The sequence below is a fragment of the Neomonachus schauinslandi genome, chromosome 1 (genome assembly GCF_002201575.2).
Source record: "Neomonachus schauinslandi chromosome 1, ASM220157v2, whole genome shotgun sequence".
NCBI lineage: Eukaryota > Metazoa > Chordata > Mammalia > Carnivora > Phocidae > Neomonachus > Neomonachus schauinslandi.
The window spans coordinates 195,938,698-195,956,192 of record NC_058403.1 but is presented as its reverse complement, the minus strand read 5'-3'; the positions used below and the strand labels follow the sequence as shown (position 1 = coordinate 195,956,192).

Sequence of the window (17,495 nt, the reverse complement as noted above, 5' to 3'; positions counted from 1 at the left end):
TTTTCTGGTGCCAAGGCCCTGCTTTGGGTGGCCCAAGGTCAGAGGAAGTTACACCAGCCTCCTGGCTCCTTCCATGGCCTGTCAGCAGCCTCTGGCTTCCCGCAGACAGCAGGTTTAAGTCTAGAAATAGCTGCCCCCACCCCAGTTGCCGAAACTCTGCCAGGCCTCCCAGCGGGGGTCCAGCGGCAGCACTCAAGCAGGCAGAGCTCCGAGTACAGGGAGGAGGGCCACCTGAGGAGACGGGCTGGGAGGGCAATGGTGAGATGGAGATGGCGGGGGGGAGGCCCAGGGCGGTGGTGGGTGGGAGGGCAGGCAGAAACACCCAGAGCTAAGGGCCACAGAAGGCTGAGCATTCAGTTTAATTATCTCTAATAATCTTTAAAAATCAGCATATAGATCCATTCCAGGTAGCCTCGTGTCCCCGCCTGTTTTGGTGCTGTTTGTGCAGATGCCATTCCCCTCAAGGAAGTGGGTCATCCCAGAGGAGCAGGGCCCGAGAAAGGAGAGAAAAGGACAGCCCTCCTACTGTGTGCCCCCCAGCTCTGGGACAAGCACACATCTGGCCGGGCCTGGGACAGGGTGGGGAGAGGCCACAGCGCCCTGTGCAGGGGCAAGGGGCCAGGACCCCGACTGCCCTGGCCGCCGCCACCCCCCCTCCCCCCACCGCCGTGTCTGTTTTTGGTTTTGTCATTAAAAAAATAAAGCGACAATTCCTGGCAGGGACCAGTTGTTGCAGTGTCTTCTGTTAAAAACGCAGGCGCGGGCGTGCACGGTCTCCCCTTCGGCCGGCCCCGCCTCAGACGACGTCTGCCCGCTTGTCCCGCACGCGGCTGCGCGCCTTGGTCCGCGCTTTGAAGGCAGCAGCGTTGTACAAGTGCTGGAGTGGGGGCAGGAGTGAGGCTCCGGTGAGCCGGGGAATGGGAGGCCCGGGCCCTTCCCCCCAGCCCCTGCAGAACTCCGGGCCTCGAGGCCATGGGAGTGGAGGGAAGAGAAAGGTGCCCAAGGGTGCAGACCTTCTCAAAACGTGAGATCTTGCAAGCCCTCAGGGCAGTGGCATCCAGCACCAGCACGGGGCCCAAGCCAAAGATGTCACGGAGTAGCTCGTTGTTCTGGAGGACAAAACGGGCAGTGAGCTCAGGCTCGTCCAAAAGAGCCAAGCTGGGTAGCCCCTGCCCGTCCGTCTTCCCACCTGGAGGTGGTGGTGCATGCCCGATCCCAGCACGTCCTTGAAGGCGGCATAGACACGGCGCCGGGCCCAGCTGTCCACATAGAGCACCTCGAGGCCAAAGCGGACAGACTCTTCCTCACACTCACCGCCCTGCAGCGTAGAGGGACCCACAGACCAGGGCTTGGCGGCGGTGTCCGGGGAGCACTCTCCCCAGGACACACGTTCTCACACGTACCTCCACGAAGTGCAGCACGGCGCGGAAGGTAGAGCGCTGACGCCGGCGGTCAGCCTTGGCGCGGTACTTGTTGCTGTCGGTGGCCAGGGTCCGCAGGGCGCTGCACAGGGCCTCCATGTCCTCGTACAGGAAGTCCTCCTGCAGGGCGAGCAACGGAGGATGTGTGAGCAGGGGCCCAGGCTCTGCAGGCTCTCACACGGGGCTGCCCAAACCCTTCCTCTCACGGAAGAAGTGGCTTCCTCCTCCGCCTGGTCCCCCTGAATCCCTTCTTGGCCCCTAATGGGCCAGACACCCCTGCTCAGAGTCCCCACCGCGGCACCCGGTGTCTGAGTCTGTGTTAGGGCTACCTCCCCTCCGTCATGACCTAAGGTTGCCCTATCTCATGCGGCGTCCCCTGCCTCCAGCCTCGGTTGGCCAGGTGGTGTCAGGAGGCCCCCTCCCTTCCCTTCCCCCCACCCCCCCTCACACCTCAAGGTCCCGGGAAAGCTCAAAGAGCAGTGCGATGGTCTCGCCGGCAGCGATTCGCAGGTTCACACTTTCGCTGGACAAGAGCTGGGGCAGCCGGGGCAGCTGCCTGGGGAAGGGGCAGGCTGAGCTACGTGTGGGCTGGGGGGCCTCGTCACCTTTCCCCTCCCACTCGCAGCGAGCAGTCGCTCTTACCTGTCCAGGATGTGGCTGACGTGGGCGCTGGGGCAGACAGTGAGGAGCAATGCCCAGGCCTGTAGGGCAGCGCAGAGCAGGCCATGCAGGCTGGCAGGGACCACGGGGGCCATGGAGCCACCCACACCACAGGACCGGCTGAAAATGCTTTCCAAGCAGTTGAGGCAAGACACCAGGTCCTAGGGACACAGGGAGCCAGTGGGAATGGCTCAGGGGCAGAGCTAGGGTCTAGGTGCTCTATTACCTGTGCCCAGAGGCCACTTACCTGGACATCGGCAGCAGCCACATAGCACCCCAAGCCAAGAGCAGAAGCGCACTGTGGGAAGGGGGGCAAAGCCATGCCACGGTCAGAGTGAGCCTGGGTTCCCGGCCACAGGTCTCACCCTCAGAGTAGGGGAGCCTGAAGGCAGGTGGAACCCACCTCCTTTCTGCTCGGGGACTAGGGGAGGGAGAGTGTCACCGAGCCTGAAACACTCACGTGGAGCCGGGCAGCAGGGCTAGCTGTGCCGTCACTGAGCACAGACACCAGGAGGGGCTGCAGGCTGCGAAAGAGCTCCTCGCCCTTGGGTCCAGGGCCCAGCTGCACACACAGCAGGCCTAGCACGGCAGCGGCCAGCGCCTGTTCCTCGCCCTTCCCTGCAGGAAGGCTTTCCGGTCAGCCCATGTAGCAAGGGTCAGTACCCAGCCAGTTCAGGTCTCCCATGAGCCCCCAGGGCCCAACCTTTCTTGAGGCACTTTTCCAAGGCATCGGCCAGGGTGAGGCGGCGCTCCAGCAAGAAGTCAGGGAGTAGGCGGGATGCCAGGGCCAGGCGAAGGCTCTCAAGAGCACCCTGCCGGGTCTTGGCACTGGGGGATGAAGAGAGGGGACCTTGTGGGCCAGCCCTACTGGGTCACACTTGGCATGGGCTGAGCAGGGACACGGGTGTGGGGGTTGGCTGGCAGTCAGGGGTACCTCTTATCTGTGAGGCAGTCCACATACTCCTTCAACTTCTCCTCAAGGTCTTCCTGCTGGCCCTGCTCATCCACGGCATCCCCCCCTGCAAGGCCAGCTGGTCAGCCCTGCGTCTTGCCCTACCCCAGGGAATCCCCACAGAGTCCCTGCCAAACTCCCACCCGCTCTCACCAAGGCTGTCCTCTGCTGCGGTGCTAAGAAGGCTGGGGCATTCACTGGTGGTGCTGCGGGCCTCACTGACGGCCTCATCCTCACTCGAACCTGAGTCAGCTTGTGTACTGCTCCGGGCACCTGGGGAGGGTCGAACACACGTGTGGTAGCACTTGGCCTGCCTCCATTGATGAGTGATGGCTGGGGGGGGGGTACCTCACCCAACCTCATGACCCCACAAGAATAGAATCCTGCCCCTCTCACAGATGAGAAAACAGAGACTGAGGTGGGAGGCACTGGGGCTGATGCAGGGGACATTAAGCCAGGAAGGAGAAAGGGAATGAGGTCCATCAGCTGGAGAACATCAGGCACAAGGCCCAGCCTAGGAAAACCCGGCAGGCTTGGTGAGTAGAGCCTCCCTGAGACTATAGCCTGCTTTAAGAAGGAGACTGTGAGCCTGGTAGAGGCAGAAAGGGCTGCATAGGCCCCACCTAAGCCTGTGGCTGAGCCTGGAGTGGGGGCATTTCTAGGCAAATCCTGGGGGAGCTCAGCCACTAGCCCAGATTATGCCTAAAAATGGCCAGGGCAAAGATCAGGGGCTTAATTGTAGGATTTGTATATATAGAATATATACAGACACAGCGTTCAAATTCCAGCTCCGTATCTTTTTTTTTTTTTTTTTTTAAGATTTTATTTATTTAAGAGAGAGAGAATGAGAAACAGAGAGCATGAGAGGGAGGAGGGTCAGAGGGAGAAGCAGACTCCTCACCGAGCAGGGAGCCCGATGCGGGACTCGATCCTGGGACTCCAGGATCATGACCTGAGCCGAAGGCAGTCGCTTAACCAACTGAGCCACCCAGGCGCCCTCCAGCTCCGTATCTTAAAAGGGGTGTAACCAAGTCAAATGTCTAGCCTTTACTCCCCTCAATTTCTTCATCTGCAATACAGAAATGCTAAAAGACTCTTTTGGTATAGTAAGTAAAGACAATAACTAAACAAGCAACTAGTTATGGCTCTTCTGTGGGCCAACATCACCTATCTGCCCTGGGGCAGAAGCCCAGCTCCTAGTGGATGTGGGTGACTGCCCCAGGCTCTAAGCATACTCTCTTCTGAGCTCCCCCTTGACCATCCCAGGCCTTTAGCCCTGGGTGAATGGACACACACAGCACCCTCCTAACCCTGGGAAATGCAGAAAGTGGAGTGGCCCCTGACTGCATGAGTCCTGGAAAATAGGTAAACACAGAGATGTCAGGGTCAGCAAAACGTACACTCCTGTGTGTGGGTTCTGCCCAGGGCCAGGGGCTGACTTTGGCAAGGGCAGCTGCTGCAACAGAGCCCCAGATGGGTCCGGTCACCAGGCTGATCCCACTTCTCAGGAACTAAATACTCCACGTGCCTGCTGGACAAAGTCCAGCATGCATGCAGGTCTCTGTTCACCTCCTCTCTTACTACCCTAACCAGTCAAAGCAGCCCAGCCTCCCTCATTTGCTCCCTCCAAATGCCAGGCCTTTGCACAACTTTTTCCCTCTGCATAGTGCTCTCTTCTTCACCTTCCCACGATTCACCCAGAAGCCCCTCCAGGATTCCTTGGTTCCTAAATCTGGGGCTGGCACCATTTAATGAACTTGTCCCCCAGGACCAGTCCTTCTGGAATGTCGCTACCCTCTTAGATATCCCCACACCCAAGTCCTATTAGGGTCGTAGCCAGGTCTGAGCTGTGCCTAACAGGCACCCCATTCCTGCAGAGTAAACATATGTGTTTACTGCACCAAGACACACTCCTGTTCGAAGCTGATAAGTCTCCTGCCTCAGGCTCCAGGGCACTCCCCAACCCTCTGGTGCCAGGCCCACCAAAGCCGGAATATTGCAACTTCCCCATCGCCGCCCCCCTCAGTACTCCCCGGCAGGCTAGGCCTCCCACCAATTTCCTAGTCCAGTCCAGGAAAGCACCAGGGAGTGGCGAGGGGGCAGGCTTCCTGCTCTGTCCAGCGGTTTGTCCACCACAGGAGGCAACTGGGGTGGAGCGGCAATGGGGGAAACTGACGCGGGGAGGCGACCACCGGTTTAGGGCCGGTAACGTGAGATCCTGAGCCGCAAGGAGTGCGCTCAAGTTGGACACCCACGTGGCCGCTGCCTCCTGGGGCACGTGCGGGCCGCGGGGGAGCTGCGGGACGCAGCGCCAGGTTGGTCGAGGCAGGAGTCTCCGCCCAGGACCCTCCAGGACACCGACAAGAAAGCCACGCAGGACCCCCGCTCGCCATTCATTAGCAGCACCCCACTTACCCGCTCCGCGGCGCTGGCTGCCCTTGCGGGGCGCGCTGCCCTTACGGGCGCGGGGCATGCCGGGAATCAGGAGCGCGGGCGCGCGGAGGGCGCGGGGTCAGGGACCCGGCGGACAAGGATTCCAGACCGGCAAGACGCCGGTCGGTGGGCTAAGCTGGGACTTGGGCAGACGACGGGAGCCACACGCCACACGCGACACCATCTTCGCGAGGCGCCCCGCCCTGCCAAACGGGTCGGGGCGCCCCGCCCTGCTAAATGGGTGGCCGGGAAGGCGAGTTCTTGGCCATTGGGTTCAGGCCCACATCCACGCGGACAAAACTACTAATCCCAGGGGGCTGTGCGCGCAGATGACCGCAAGCCGGCTGAGCGCAGAGCACCTCGGGAATTGTAGTCTACTTCAGAGACCCAAAAGCCCACGACGCTCTAGCTGAACTATGTACCCACAATGCCCTGCGCACACGCCGGCCCCCCCCCCTCCCCCGCCCCTCCGTTACATGTGCATCCCTGCACGGTAGTTAACTCTGAAGCTGCCGCCTTGGAGCAGCCTACTACGGCAGGCAGGACCGGCATTTCTTGGCACTGAGGCTGGACATTCGCGACAGGAAGAGCGTGGGGCTTGGTAGAGCTGGGTGAACAGTCAAACCTTAGGCAGTGAAAGAAAAAGTGACTTTATGATGAAGCAGAGGACAGACAACAGCTTAGCACTTACAGACCTTAGCCAAGATCCTGGAGCCCACCTGTCCCTGGACGGGTCTCCTGTGACCTCTCCATGGACCCAGTGAGGAAGTGGAACAGAGCTCTGGGCTGGCAACACTAACCATCTGGAACGGTGACTCTCCCCAGGGCTGCTTCCTTATCAGAAGGGATCAAGTGATCTCAGAGGACCTTTGGTTTTAAAATAGTGTAAGCAAAATAATAATAAAATAAAAAGGTGTAAACCTTCTTTTCTGGCCCCTTCCACTTCCCAGGGGTCCCATGGGAGGTGGGGGGTGTGTATAGGAGGACTGACTATAAACTGAATAGAACAAGAGCGAGACAGAGTCCTCCCTCCAGGACTGGAAAAATGGCAGCAGGGACAAGAGACTCAGGGACAGGTAACTTCTGGCTTTATGCTGCTTCTTCAGGCCTGGGCTCAGGCCTGGGCTCCTGGCAGGTAGGGCCAGCCCAGCCTGGGTAACAACGGCAGCTAAAGGACTCCCAGGCTCCAGGGCTGCCATCTGGCTGCAGGTGCAGAAAGGCTTCCAGCTGTCCTCCATCTTGCCAGGCACAGCGCCCATGGCCGTGGCACTGCCGGTGACTGCAGGCTATGGCTGCCCTGGTCACGTTGATTACATAGGGGCCCAGGGTGCCCACTAGGTAGTCATGGAGATGCCAGCACTCCTCCTGAGGAGAGGGGAAGGATGTATCAATGCTCCTGCTCCATGGCTCTGAGATGGTCTTTCTCCCAACCCTGGGACTCCAGCATGGGCTGCATGGCAGGTTGGAGGGGCAATGATCACCTCAGAGCTGGAGAAGCTTAGGTCCCCCCAGAGCACCACGCCGGCTGCCCCGAGTGCTGCGCTCACACCAATGGTCTGCACAAGGTCATCCTGGAGGCAAAGAGCTGCTAAGCCAGGCCTGAGCTGGCCAGATCCAACTGGGCCTACTTGCACCTTCGAGAAACTTTTCTGGCTCATCGCCATGATCTGATTCCACTAGAGTAAGATTCCTTGGTACTGAGCCTCTGAGTGGCTTCTCAGGTCCTCCACTCAGGGTCTGTCTCCCCTCAGACCAGGGCTCCAAACGCTGGGCCTTGCCTTCCCCCTCAAGGTATTCCAACACAGAGCCTTACCTCCTTTTCAGATGCTCCAGAATAGGACCTCCCCACTAAAAACTAGATCAGGGCCTCCCCATCGAATCCCCCCAGGGCAACATCTTCTCTTCAGACCTTCCTCGGACAGGGCCATGCCCCACTCAGACCCCTGGATCTCAACCTTCACTCACCTGAGACAGGAACCTCCCAGAGCTCCGGTGTGTGAGGCGGGCATAGGCCAGGACAGGCAAGGGCTGTGGATGCCCAACGGAGGCCACACGGAAGGCCTCCTCCAGGCGGTATCGGACAAATGCCTGGTGGTAGATAGGCGGCAGACTGGGTGGGAGGTAGATGCTAGGAAAGAGGGCGCTGGAGGCAGCCCAGAGCCAATGAAGTTGGGTGTTGCGGGCGAGAGCGGCTGGGTGGCAGTGGCCCGTGTAATTGGAAGCCATACCATGCCAGCCATTGCTACAGGCTGGGAAGCGGTAGAAGCCCCAGAGCCCATGGGGTTGCAGTGCCTGGCCCAGTCGCAATGTGTCCTCCATCAGGGCCCGGGCTGCCTGTTCAAAGCCAGCATGGGCCTTGTGGAGCTGCTCCTGGGGGCTCAGGTCGGGGAATATCCGCTGTGCCCAAGCCCATGAGGCTGCCTGATAGGCTCGGCGGCGGCCCCAGTTCCCAGCCCAGAGTGGGCTCCATTCCTCCCAGTCTAGCACTGCCAGGCCAGCGAAGCCATGTCCTAGGCTGTGGTGGATCTGGTAGGCAGCCCGTGCCAGGTGGCGGTCAAGAGGGACAACCTGGGGGATGCCCCCATTGTGAGCTGTGCCCCTGGGCCCAAGGTAGGGATAGAGGCCGAGCTGGTTCTTGTAGAAGATGGTGATGTTCTGGCCATGGAAACGCTGGCCACGGTTGGCTGTGATGCCCAGGGCCTCTAGCGGCAGGTGCACGCCAAAGCGAGTCTTACAGTGTGCTGAGGGTATGTTCCACAGCACAGAGAAGGGGCGTTCAGGAGCCCACAGCAGGGTCTGGCCAAACCCCAGGCACAGGGCCACTCCGAGCATCAGGGCCAGGCCCAGCTGCATGATCATGCCCCAGGGATGGAAACCTGCAGGAGAGAGGGGCTGTGAGCTTAGAGTCCATGGCCATGGCCATACCTTCCATACAGCAGGGAAAGCTGGGAACACTCCCCCAACTACTCCCCACGAGGATGGGGGGTGGGGAAAACATGGTCCCCCTGTGGTCCTCTAGCCCTCTCAGACCAGCCATGCCATGCGTCAGCCTGGGCAGCTCCCCTCCCATGTTCTCCATCTTTGTCATGACACCACTGTGCCCTCTGACACCTCGCCCACTCACAGTTCTCACCAGTCCCCTTCTATCCTGTCCATCTCGTTCCCTGCTCCAGGAACACTTAACACCCTCCCCCTTTACCTGGCTTGATTCCTACTTAGCACTCAGGTCTCTGCTGTGACATCACCTCCCCTGGATTTCCAAACGGACTGAGGGCACTTGGGCTCCCACTGTCCCGACATAGATCCTGCTACTGTATGCCTGTCTCCTTCTGTTCCTTGGATCAAGGCCCTATCTGTCTAGTTCCCCATTGCCCGGTTTAGGGCCTGACACACGGTAGGTGCTCAGTGAGTGGTGATGAACGTGGAAGGGTACAGACACCTTGTCACCTGGGCCTGGCAGAGTGGGAGGGGCAAAAGTTAGGTGTCCCTTCATCCATGGCCCCAGGGCCAAGGTGGATCCGGAGGATCTTACAGAGATAGAGGATCTAAGATAAGGCTGGGAGGTGAGGGTGGGTCAACAAATAAACTGTCACAGCCACACCTAACAGAAGCCTTTATTCAGCCACACTGACAGCTCTGAGCCACAGCTATGGAGCAGTCTGCCAGCCCCACTGGTACTCAGGAAACATGGCCAGGCTAAAGCTGCCCCCAGGCTCTAGGGACTGGAGGTATGGCCAATGGGCTGGGCTGAGGCTGGTACTGTCCCAAGCAGTCCATCGACAGTGCCTTGCCCTGGGTAGCCCTCAGATGTCCTTTTCCATCCAGAATATGGGGCATCCTCTCAGGTCTTGGTACTGCGTCTCCAGCAGGCTTTGTGGAGGGGGGCCTGCAGGAGGTGGGGGTGAGGTGGTCAAGGGCTCAGGCAGGGGAGGGGGTGGTGGCAATGATGGCCCCTTGGGGGCTCTTGGGGCAGTTTGGACAGTTAGACTAGGAGCCTTGCAGGGTGGCCGGGGAGAGGGGGCTCTGGGGAAGGCCCTGAGCAGGGTGGCAGGCAGCTGTTGGCTGGTGAAGACCAGGCCCTGCACAGGCTCACCCAGCTGGTAGCCCAGGTGGGCATAGAACTGCAGCTGGTCATGGGTGGTGAGGTGTAGCCGGCGGAAGCCCCGGGCCTGAGCAAAAGCCTCCAGGCCCTCCATCAGACGGCGGCCAAAGCCGCGGCCCCTCAGAGCCCGGGCCACCACCACTGTCTCCACCAGGAGGCTCTGGGGCCGGTCTAGCACCCGTGACAAGCGGGCATGACCCACCACGATGGGGGCTACCTCGGGTGTGGGGCGGGGGCTCAGCAGCATCAGGCAGAGGGGGAAGGCATCTGAGGACTGGCCCAAGGAGTGCAGGCGGGAGGCACGGCTTCGGGGCCACTGCTCATTGATGAGGTCGGCACAGGCATCCAGGAGCTCAGGTCGGCAGTGCACAGGCTCCAGGGTCAGTTCAGCCAGGTTGGGGGCTGGGGTGTCCTCTGGCTGGTGTGCGGGATCCAGGGTCAGCTCAGTGGAGCCAGGACTGAGAGTCATCTCTGGATGGCATGCAGAACCCGGGGTCAGCTCAGCTAGCCTGGGGCTCAGGGTCAGCTCTGGCTGGTGTGCAGGATCCAGGGTCAGCGTGGCCAGGTTGGATCTCAGGGTCAACTCTGGCTGGCATGCAGGATCCAGAGTCAGCTCGGCCGGGCTGGTACTCAAGATCAGCTCTAACTGGTGTGCAGGGTCTAGGGTTGGGGTCAGCTTTGGTGGGCCGGGGCTCAGAGTGAGCTCTCACATGTAGGATCTAGGCTCAGCTGAGTCAGGCTGGGAGCCAAGGTCGTCTCCTACTGGGTTGCAGGTGGCTCAGTGGCAGGTTAGGGATTAAGAGCACAGTCTCCAGACAGTGGTATCTCCTCAGACCACAAGGGTGCTCCTCCGATGGACAACAGCCATGCTAGGCTGTACCAAGAGGGAGGACAGGGTTGGGGCAGGGAGGGGCTGACAGAGTGCTAGGTGGGCCACGTGTCCCGGAACTGGTAAACTACACCTTGTCCCCATACTCACCTGATGGCACAGGTGACCTGGAGACCATCCCCTATACCTGACTCAGGTGGACAGCATTTCAGGCAACAGAAATAGGTCCATCGTGTCCTGCTCCACATTGGAGGGAGGCTGAAGCCTAAAGGCTGGGGCAGAACCCAAGAGTCCTGGCCCCAGCCTGCTGTGGCTACAACTTTGTTCTCCCCAGGATGGTGGATTTAGCCTTACCATCATGGCTGGCTGGCCATCAGACAGGACATGCAAACTAGACACCATGATCCCTTACTTAAACCCACTCAAGATTCCCTTTGGAGGAAACACAGCTGCCCCCAGGAGCTCCCCTGTTCCTTCCTTTTCCCTACATTCTTGGTCCCAGCCTTTTTGGCCGCTTGGGCCATGCCTGCCACCTGACCGATCCTGGGGTACCACTCACCCACCCATTTAGGATGGGATTTCCCTTCCCTGCCTGCAGCACAGAGCCCATGGCCCCCTCCCCAACGCTCAGGACACTTTGCTTGGGCACAGACCCAAATGTCCCTTCAGATGGGGCCCCAACAGCACTGGCAAGGGGCCTGGCTCACAGTCTCACAGCAATGTGGCTCTTGCAGGCTTGGTTCCCCACTGGCCTGAGTTTCGTAGTCACCCTAGATAAGGACCACAGCTTCCTTCCTAAATCCACAAGGGTGTCCAACCGCCACCGGGTTGGGGCCTCAGACCTCCTGCGCCTAAATCCCATTGTTTGCCCATCCTACCCCAGGCCGTGCTTCCAGAAGATCTATGCTGGGGGATTTCTGGCGGTGGGGGATCCGCTGGGCTGCACACTTCTACTCACCTGCTCCAGAGAGGACGTCCTGGCTCCCCTTCCCCACCTCCCCAAGAAGGTCCCCTGAGCTTGAGGCCAATTCCGCACTGGTCGTGCACAGGTAGGAGACCCCCGCCCCACACACTATATCCCACTCGGAGGGCTATAAGCCCCTCACCTGCATCAGCTACCTCCTCAGCAGCCGCCGCCCTGGACCTAGAGGGAGGAAGCCCCAGGATCCGCCCCCAGGCTTGGAGCCCCAGACTTCCCCGCGGGCTTAACCCTTTCAGTGCCGACCCCACCCACTGTGGGCGGGGCTCCTGCGTCCTCACGGAGAGGCGGCAAGGCTCTCCTGTGCCTCAGTTTCCCCCTCCCTCCTAGTGGGTGACAAACCATGGAGTTTTTTGGGGGGGTGGGTGGGGGTGCTTCGGGAGCTTGACTCTGGGTGGGTGTGGCTCGGCATGCTCTGGGAGGGAACGACAGACGCAGGGAAGGCGTGCGGGGCGGCACAGCCACTTGAGGACCGCACGCGTGGGGCGGACGGGAGACAGTGAGAACCAACACGCTGCGCGTGGGAAGGGGGAGGTACTGACATGTTGAAGCCAAGATCCGGGATGCTCCGCGTCCTCGCTCCGCGCTGGCCGGTTTCTCGCTCTGTGGTTTGGACTCTTCCGACCGTCCGCGCTGGCCCCTAGCGGTACGGCGGACGCAATGCAGCCGTCGCGGCCCGCAGCGCCCCACCTGGTCCAGACTTACCCTAGGCCGCCAGCCCCCACCCCGCCTCCGCGCGTCACCGCTTAGGCTCCGCCCCCGGTTCAGCGCGTCATAACACCGAGCCCACGCAGACCCGGTCTCTGCCCTGGCTCCGCCTCTGCCCCTCCCGCCGTCGCCGAGCCACAGCTCCCTGCGCCGGCGCTTCACCGCTGTGACCGAACGCACGCTCCACCTCCTCCTCGACGTGCCCCGCCCAGTGCAGGCCCAGCCTCTGGCTCCTGGGCATCGCTTAGGTCTTTCGGGATTCCGCTCGGCAGAGGCCCTGCCGGGGCCCATCACGCCAAAGCCTTGGCCGGGTGCAGGCCCCTCCTCCACCTGGCTCTACTTTCGCCTCGCCCCGTCTCGCCCCACCCTAGGCTCAGGCAGGTCTCGGTTTCCGTTGGCCTCCCGGGTAAGAGGGTCCTGTGTGGAAACGGTCAGGTAGAGCTTCCTCCTGAAATTTGGGCCCCATCCTTGGAAACAGCCGCCCTCGGACAGACATTAGGACTGGGTGAGAGAGACGAGCCTTTGCTGTGCCCTCTTGCATCCCAGCGCCTGTACGTTTTGGGCACTCAATAGCTCTTGAAGCAAGAATCATGTCTACTTTATTTGCGGGCTGGTACCTCTGAGCAGATTCAGGTTGCTTGCAGGGCTGGTTACTGTCAACACAGAGTAGGAGCCAAAGGGCTCTACCTCTATGGCTAGACAGCCTGGGTTCGACCTAAGCTTCTCTGTTTTCTGGCTGTGCAACATTGGGCAAAGTGGTTGCCCTCTCAGTGTGTGCCTGTTTCCTCATAACGTCATGTTAGGATTGAATGAGTTAGTCTACTTAAAATGCTTAGCACAGGACTTGGGGAGGAGTAGGTGCTCAGTGAATGTCAGTTCTTGTGATAGCTGCAGCTTAAAGACTGGGCTCAGTGTCTCTGGAGATGTTTATGACCCTGTTGGGTGGGTGCTGGAGGCTCTAACCCCTTCAACTATCCTGGCCTGTAAGCATGTGTGCAGGTGCAGACATATGCTCTTGATGGTCCTGACTGACCGTGACGACTTGTGTGACTGCTTGTACTTGAGAAAGCTGTGACCAGGCTCAGAGTGCATTAGGTTGTGAAACCAAATAAAGAAAACCTCATTAAAAAAAATAAAAAGAAAAAAGAAAACCTCATTTAAAATGGAGTTGAGCGAGACGCTTGGGTGGCTCAGTCGGTTAAGTGTCTGCCTTCCACTCGGGTTGTGATCCCAAAGTCCTGGGATTGAGTCCCGTGTCGGGCTCCTTGCTCATCGGGGAGCCTGCTTGTCCCTCTCCCTTTGCTGCTCCCCCTGCTTGTATGCTTGCTCTCTCTCTCCTTCTGTTAAATAATTAAATAAAAATAAAATGGAGTCGAGAGGCTAGAAGGGGGAACTCACACATACCACTTCTTGCAGCCTTTTGCAGACCCAACAGGAAGGAGACTACTTTACTCCTCCAATGGGAGGAAAGATTTTCTCATTGCCTGACAACAGCCCAGCCAATGAGAGAGCCTCATAGCTCAATGAAAAGCCATCACCCTTCAAACTCCCAGTTTTACTCCAATGGATTTTCTGTTTATAACAGGCCCTTCCAACTCCCCCCATTCCTCTATAAAATAGCATTCCTCCTCTTTGTTCTCCAGACTTGCCTATGGTTTTGCAACAGCTCACATATCTCAAATTGCACTTCCCTGCTGTTCCCCAAAAAAACCCATTTTTGCTGGTAAAATAACCAATTTATTTTTAAGGTAAGCAGGTGCTCAATGTGTGTATCCTGGCGTGTGACCAATCACCACATGCCCTGCTGCTCACACCGTGCTCCCTTCCAGCCACGGTAGCAGCGACATTGGAACTCCACAGCCATCTGCATCTGATCCTCAAATGAGAGGGCACCTTGTAGGGTCAGGGGTCCGCCACCACGAGTGAGCTGGATGGAGAAGCTGGCGGGGTTGCGGATGAGGAGGGCCTCAGGGTGGCTGGGGCGCCTGGCACAGCGACCATGGCCTGAGCACAGGGCTTGACTGCACAGAAGAGCCCCACTGGTCACGTTGAGGATGAAGGGCCCCAGTGTGGTGTCCACATACTCCTTGATGGCCTGGCACGATTCCTGAGTGGGAGGAGGAGCATCAGGGACACCACGATCATGCATGGGCCTACCTAGGGCATTGACACACTCACCTGCTGGCCCGCCAGGAGTGCAGGGATAGAAAGGGCCGGCCAGGGTCTTCCCAATCAGCCTCCCAGCCCAACTCCTGCCCCCACCCTAACCCCCATCCTGGGCCTGAGCTCACCTTGGTTTTTGTGTTCTCCCAGCTCACCCAGAGTACCACTCCTGCTGCTCCCTGGGCTGCACTTTCCCCCAGGCTGTGCTCCAGCTCATCCTGGGGAAAGGGACCGCGTAGCTCTGAGGGGCCTTCCTCCCCTCCCTCCCCCGCACAGCAGATTGCTGGAACACCACCGGGTGGGACAAATAACTCATAGTCCCCACCTGGGGCTGCTCTGGCCCCGGTAGCAAGAGGCAAGCCTGTCCTCACCGTAGCCTGCAGCAGGCATTCCATCTTTGTGATGAATGCTGAAACGTCTGTACCGAGCACAGAGCTTGGCGCACAGTAGGAGCTCAAGGAATGGAGCATAATGGATGAAAGTGCCCCAAGGCTGTGTGGCCTCACTTACTGGACCTAATGCCTGACAAGGTAGGCTACAAGGTGGGTGGGGTCATAGGAGACTCACCAGGGGCAGAAAGCGGTTCGTCTTGTCATAGAAGATCTGAGCATAGGGCAGCACCGGCAGATTGGGGTCCCCAACACCCATAGCCACACGGAATGCCTCACCTACACGGTGCTGCACATACATCTGTCCCTTCCCCGTGCCCTCCAGCTCTGCGGGCATGTAGATGCTGGGGTAGAGGGTGCGGCTCTGGCCCCACAGCCACCCCAGCTGGTCATTCTGGGCACCGACACCCGGCGGGCACTGGCCAGTATAGTTGGGGCTTAGAAAGTCATAGTTGTAGCAGTCAGGGAAGCCATAGAAGCCCCAGAGGCCACGAGGCCTCAGAGCTTGCCCCAGCTTGAGGGTGCCTGCCATCCAGGCCTGTGCAGCCTCCTGGAACTGGTCCCGTGCTGTTGCCTCCACCCGAGGAGCTGGCCAGTCGGGATGCTGCCCCCGTACCAGTGCTCGGGAGCGCTGCCGGTAAATGTCCTTGGTGTCCCAGTTGAAGGCCCAGCGTGGGCGCCATGCCTCCCAGTCGATGACTGCCAGCCCTGAGAAGTCGGACTCAGGGATGTCAGCCAGGATGTCCTGGAAGGAGCGGGCCAGGTGGGTATCCAGGCTGGCATTCTGGGGCAGGCCACCAAACACAGGCTCCCCAGCAGATGTGTAGTAGGGGTAGGTGCCCAGCTGGTAGCTGTAGAAAATGGTCATATCAGGGCCGCGGAAGGTCTGCCCAGGGTTGGCCACCACATCGAAGACACTGACATCCACATCCACGCCGTATTTCTCCAGGCACCACTGGGTGTTTGCGTTCCAGATGGTGGTGAAGGGCTGGTTGGGTACCATGGGGCTCCTGGAGCCTTGGGCCGCGCCAAGCAAGGTCAGGAAGAGAGCATAGGTGGGAAGCAGGTGGACTGCCATGGCAGAGGATGGGTCTAGGGAAACCTGACCAGGGGAGGCAAAGCTGAGAGCAGGTTCTGAACTCTCTGACCCCTGCTCAGAGAAGGCAGGCCAAGCCCCTTGCTCATTAATCCACCCCTGCTCGGCCTTAGGTAAACATTGACCTTGGCTCAGGGCTTAGGGAGGTCAGAGGGCAAAGGAAAGGTGTGGAGGGGGAACGCTGCCACTGGAGGGCCCGTCTGAGTTGCTTCTAGGGCGGGGCCTTTGCCCTCCTGTCTCCCATAGGCTTTGCCTCGGCTAAGCTAACCAATCCCCTTCCCCAGGGGCCACAGAAGCCATGACTGTTTTGAGAAGAGCTGCTGAGAGCCAGGCCCTCAGCCTCCAGGCTGACCTGACTGATGGGGGATCCTTTCCTGTCTTCCCCCAGGAATCCTGGCCAGCCATTGGAGGAAGAGATGCTCAGCTGGACAGGTCAGCCCAACCCTCCTGTATACCCACCAGTCTGCCCACTTGTCCCTGCTGACCTCAGGGCTGAAGGGCCTCATCCTCCAAATTTCCTGACCCCAGCGTGAGGGCCTAGCCAGGGCTCAGCAAGATTCTGTTCCTCAACTCTGGCCCCAGCTGCACCACACTCAGAGGAAGCTGCTGCTGGAAACTGAGCTTTTGTAGGGGGGTCACCCCACCCAGTCTGGGGGCGGGCTGAGGGGCAGGCCCTGAGTTAGAGGGCTGGGCCAGGCAGCAGAGCCACCTCAGCACCCCTAACAAAGTGCCTTGCTAGAAGGTGGGGCTGGGCCGGAAGCAGCCCCGCCCACACGGTCAACATCACGGCAGGGCTTTGTGGCTTTTTTTGGGTTGGGGTGGGGGTGGAGGCGGTGCAGGGGGGCTGTTTGGGTGGCAGACCCCTCTGGGCAGGCCTGTGTGTGGTACTGGAGTCTGGGTGCCTCAGTATGGTACCCTGAGGGAGCCTACTTTCCTGCAGGGCTGCATTATGATATCTCTGGGTCTTAGGCACTTTTGCCTTTGTGGGCCCCTTCCTCAAAACATTAAAAAATGCATTTTACAACTGTGCTGGTACAAAGACAAGTACAATCCAGACTGAAGTCATTATTATATATTCATTATTAATATATATTTTCCTCTGATTAAAAAAGTGAAGACAGGGGCACCTGGGTGGCTCAGTTGTTAAGCGTCTGCCTTTGGCTCAGGTCATAATCCCAGGGTCCTGGGATCGAGCCCCACATTGGGCTCCCTGCTCTGCGGGAAGCCTGCTTCTCCCTCTCCCACTCCCCCTGCTTATGTTCCCTCTCGCTGTGTCTCTGTCAAATAAATAAATAAAATCTTAAAAAAAAAAAAAAAGCGAAGACAGTTTTTGGGCCCCTGGAAGTATTGTGGTCCCAGGCCCTACACCGACTATGCCCAGGAGGTAGATCCCCTCTGCTTTAGGGATGAGTGTGAAAGGCACTGTGTCTGTGAAGTCAGGGCTGGTCAGCTACAGTCTAGGCCTCTGTGCAAGGTCCAGTAGTATGTGCAAGTGTGGGATCCAGTGCCTGAGCTGGGTGTGACTTCGCAGTCTTGTGACTATGAGACCCCGTGTTTGGGTGACCATGGGTGTGTCACTGACCACATACTTGTTCATTCCTTTGTGATTTCACTTGTTTGCTGATTCAGAAGCTGATTGAGACCTGCTAGGTGCCCAGGCCCAGGCATGCCCGCCAGGGTGGGGTGAAGGAAACCTCATATCCCTGATCCAGGTGAAAGTGCTACCTGAGTCCACAGCCCAGTCTGAGCCTGAGTCAGGGACC

The 17,495-nt window shown here is 59.2% G+C and overlaps 4 protein-coding genes across 9 annotated transcripts; all 4 read right to left on the bottom strand.

Moving 5' to 3' along the window:
- Positions 1-279: 279 nt before the first annotated feature.
- Positions 280-5,688, bottom strand: IFRD2 (interferon related developmental regulator 2). Of its 5 annotated transcripts, none has more exons than XM_021687009.1 (12): positions 5,449-5,688; positions 3,187-3,306; positions 3,016-3,100; positions 2,785-2,909; positions 2,542-2,699; positions 2,329-2,379; positions 2,064-2,242; positions 1,872-1,977; positions 1,404-1,541; positions 1,190-1,318; positions 1,014-1,109; positions 280-877 (listed from the first exon to the last, which is right to left on the bottom strand). In XM_021687009.1, exons 1-12 carry the CDS (start codon positions 5,504-5,506, stop codon positions 797-799), a joined length of 1,326 nt encoding a protein of 441 aa, XP_021542684.1. In that variant the 5' UTR covers positions 5,507-5,688; the 3' UTR covers positions 280-796. The 5 variants fall into 5 exon arrangements, with proteins under 5 accessions (XP_021542684.1, XP_021542686.1, XP_021542687.1 ...); XM_021687011.1 differs by having other exon boundaries at positions 1,190-1,276; XM_021687012.1 differs by having other exon boundaries at positions 2,064-2,122.
- A 260-nt stretch (positions 5,689-5,948) lies between these two features.
- HYAL3 (hyaluronidase 3) lies at positions 5,949-11,518 on the bottom strand. Of its 2 annotated transcripts, XM_021687006.1 has the most exons (4): positions 11,504-11,518; positions 7,432-8,342; positions 6,948-7,037; positions 5,949-6,831 (listed from the first exon to the last, which is right to left on the bottom strand). In XM_021687006.1, exons 2-4 carry the CDS (start codon positions 8,323-8,325, stop codon positions 6,556-6,558), a joined length of 1,260 nt encoding a protein of 419 aa, XP_021542681.1. In that variant the 5' UTR covers positions 8,326-8,342; positions 11,504-11,518; the 3' UTR covers positions 5,949-6,555. The 2 variants fall into 2 exon arrangements, with proteins under 2 accessions (XP_021542681.1, XP_021542682.1); XM_021687007.1 differs by lacking the exon at positions 6,948-7,037.
- On the bottom strand, positions 9,074-10,434 carry NAA80 (N-alpha-acetyltransferase 80, NatH catalytic subunit). Its single transcript, XM_044917056.1, has 2 exons — positions 10,279-10,434; positions 9,074-10,157 (listed from the first exon to the last, which is right to left on the bottom strand). Exon 2 carries the CDS (start codon positions 10,035-10,037, stop codon positions 9,270-9,272), a length of 768 nt encoding a protein of 255 aa, XP_044772991.1. The 5' UTR covers positions 10,038-10,157; positions 10,279-10,434; the 3' UTR covers positions 9,074-9,269.
- Positions 11,519-13,804: 2,286 nt separating the features above from the next.
- On the bottom strand, positions 13,805-16,343 carry HYAL1 (hyaluronidase 1). The gene is made up of 4 exons (XM_021687005.1): positions 16,218-16,343; positions 14,815-15,738; positions 14,376-14,465; positions 13,805-14,191 (listed from the first exon to the last, which is right to left on the bottom strand). The coding sequence occupies exons 1-4, from the start codon at positions 16,236-16,238 to the stop codon at positions 13,874-13,876; spliced, it is 1,353 nt and encodes a 450-aa protein (XP_021542680.1). The 5' UTR covers positions 16,239-16,343; the 3' UTR covers positions 13,805-13,873.
- Between the last annotated feature and the right edge of the window lie 1,152 nt (positions 16,344-17,495).

Bases quoted from the DNA above. Each gene is read 5' to 3' on its own strand.
- IFRD2 (XM_021687009.1), bottom strand. From the start codon at position 5,506: ATGCCCCGCGCCCGTAAGGGCAGCGCGCCCCGCAAGGGCAGCCAGCGC. The intron at 3,307-5,448 runs GTAAGTGGGGTG...GACCCTCCCCAG, and splicing joins CAGCCAGCGCCGCGGAGCGG to GTGCCCGGAGCAGTACACAA. The intron at 2,700-2,784 runs GTTGGGCCCTGG...GCCTTCCTGCAG, and splicing joins GGAAAAGTGCCTCAAGAAAG to GGAAGGGCGAGGAACAGGCG.
- HYAL3 (XM_021687006.1), bottom strand. From the start codon at position 8,325: ATGATCATGCAGCTGGGCCTGGCCCTGATGCTCGGAGTGGCCCTGTGC. The intron at 7,038-7,431 runs GTGAGTGAAGGT...CTTTGCCTCCAG, and splicing joins CTGGGAGGTTCCTGTCTCAG to GATGACCTTGTGCAGACCAT. The intron at 6,832-6,947 runs GTGATCATTGCC...CCCTCTCCTCAG, and splicing joins TAAGCTTCTCCAGCTCTGAG to GAGGAGTGCTGGCATCTCCA.
- NAA80 (XM_044917056.1), bottom strand. From the start codon at position 10,037: ATGACTCTCAGTCCTGGCTCCACTGAGCTGACCCTGGATCCCGCACAC.
- HYAL1 (XM_021687005.1), bottom strand. From the start codon at position 16,238: ATGAGGCCCTTCAGCCCTGAG. The intron at 15,739-16,217 runs GTCAGCAGGGAC...TCCCCTGGTCAG, and splicing joins TGAGGCCCTTCAGCCCTGAG to GTTTCCCTAGACCCATCCTC. The intron at 14,192-14,375 runs GTGAGCTCAGGC...CCTCCCACTCAG, and splicing joins GGGAGAACACAAAAACCAAG to GAATCGTGCCAGGCCATCAA.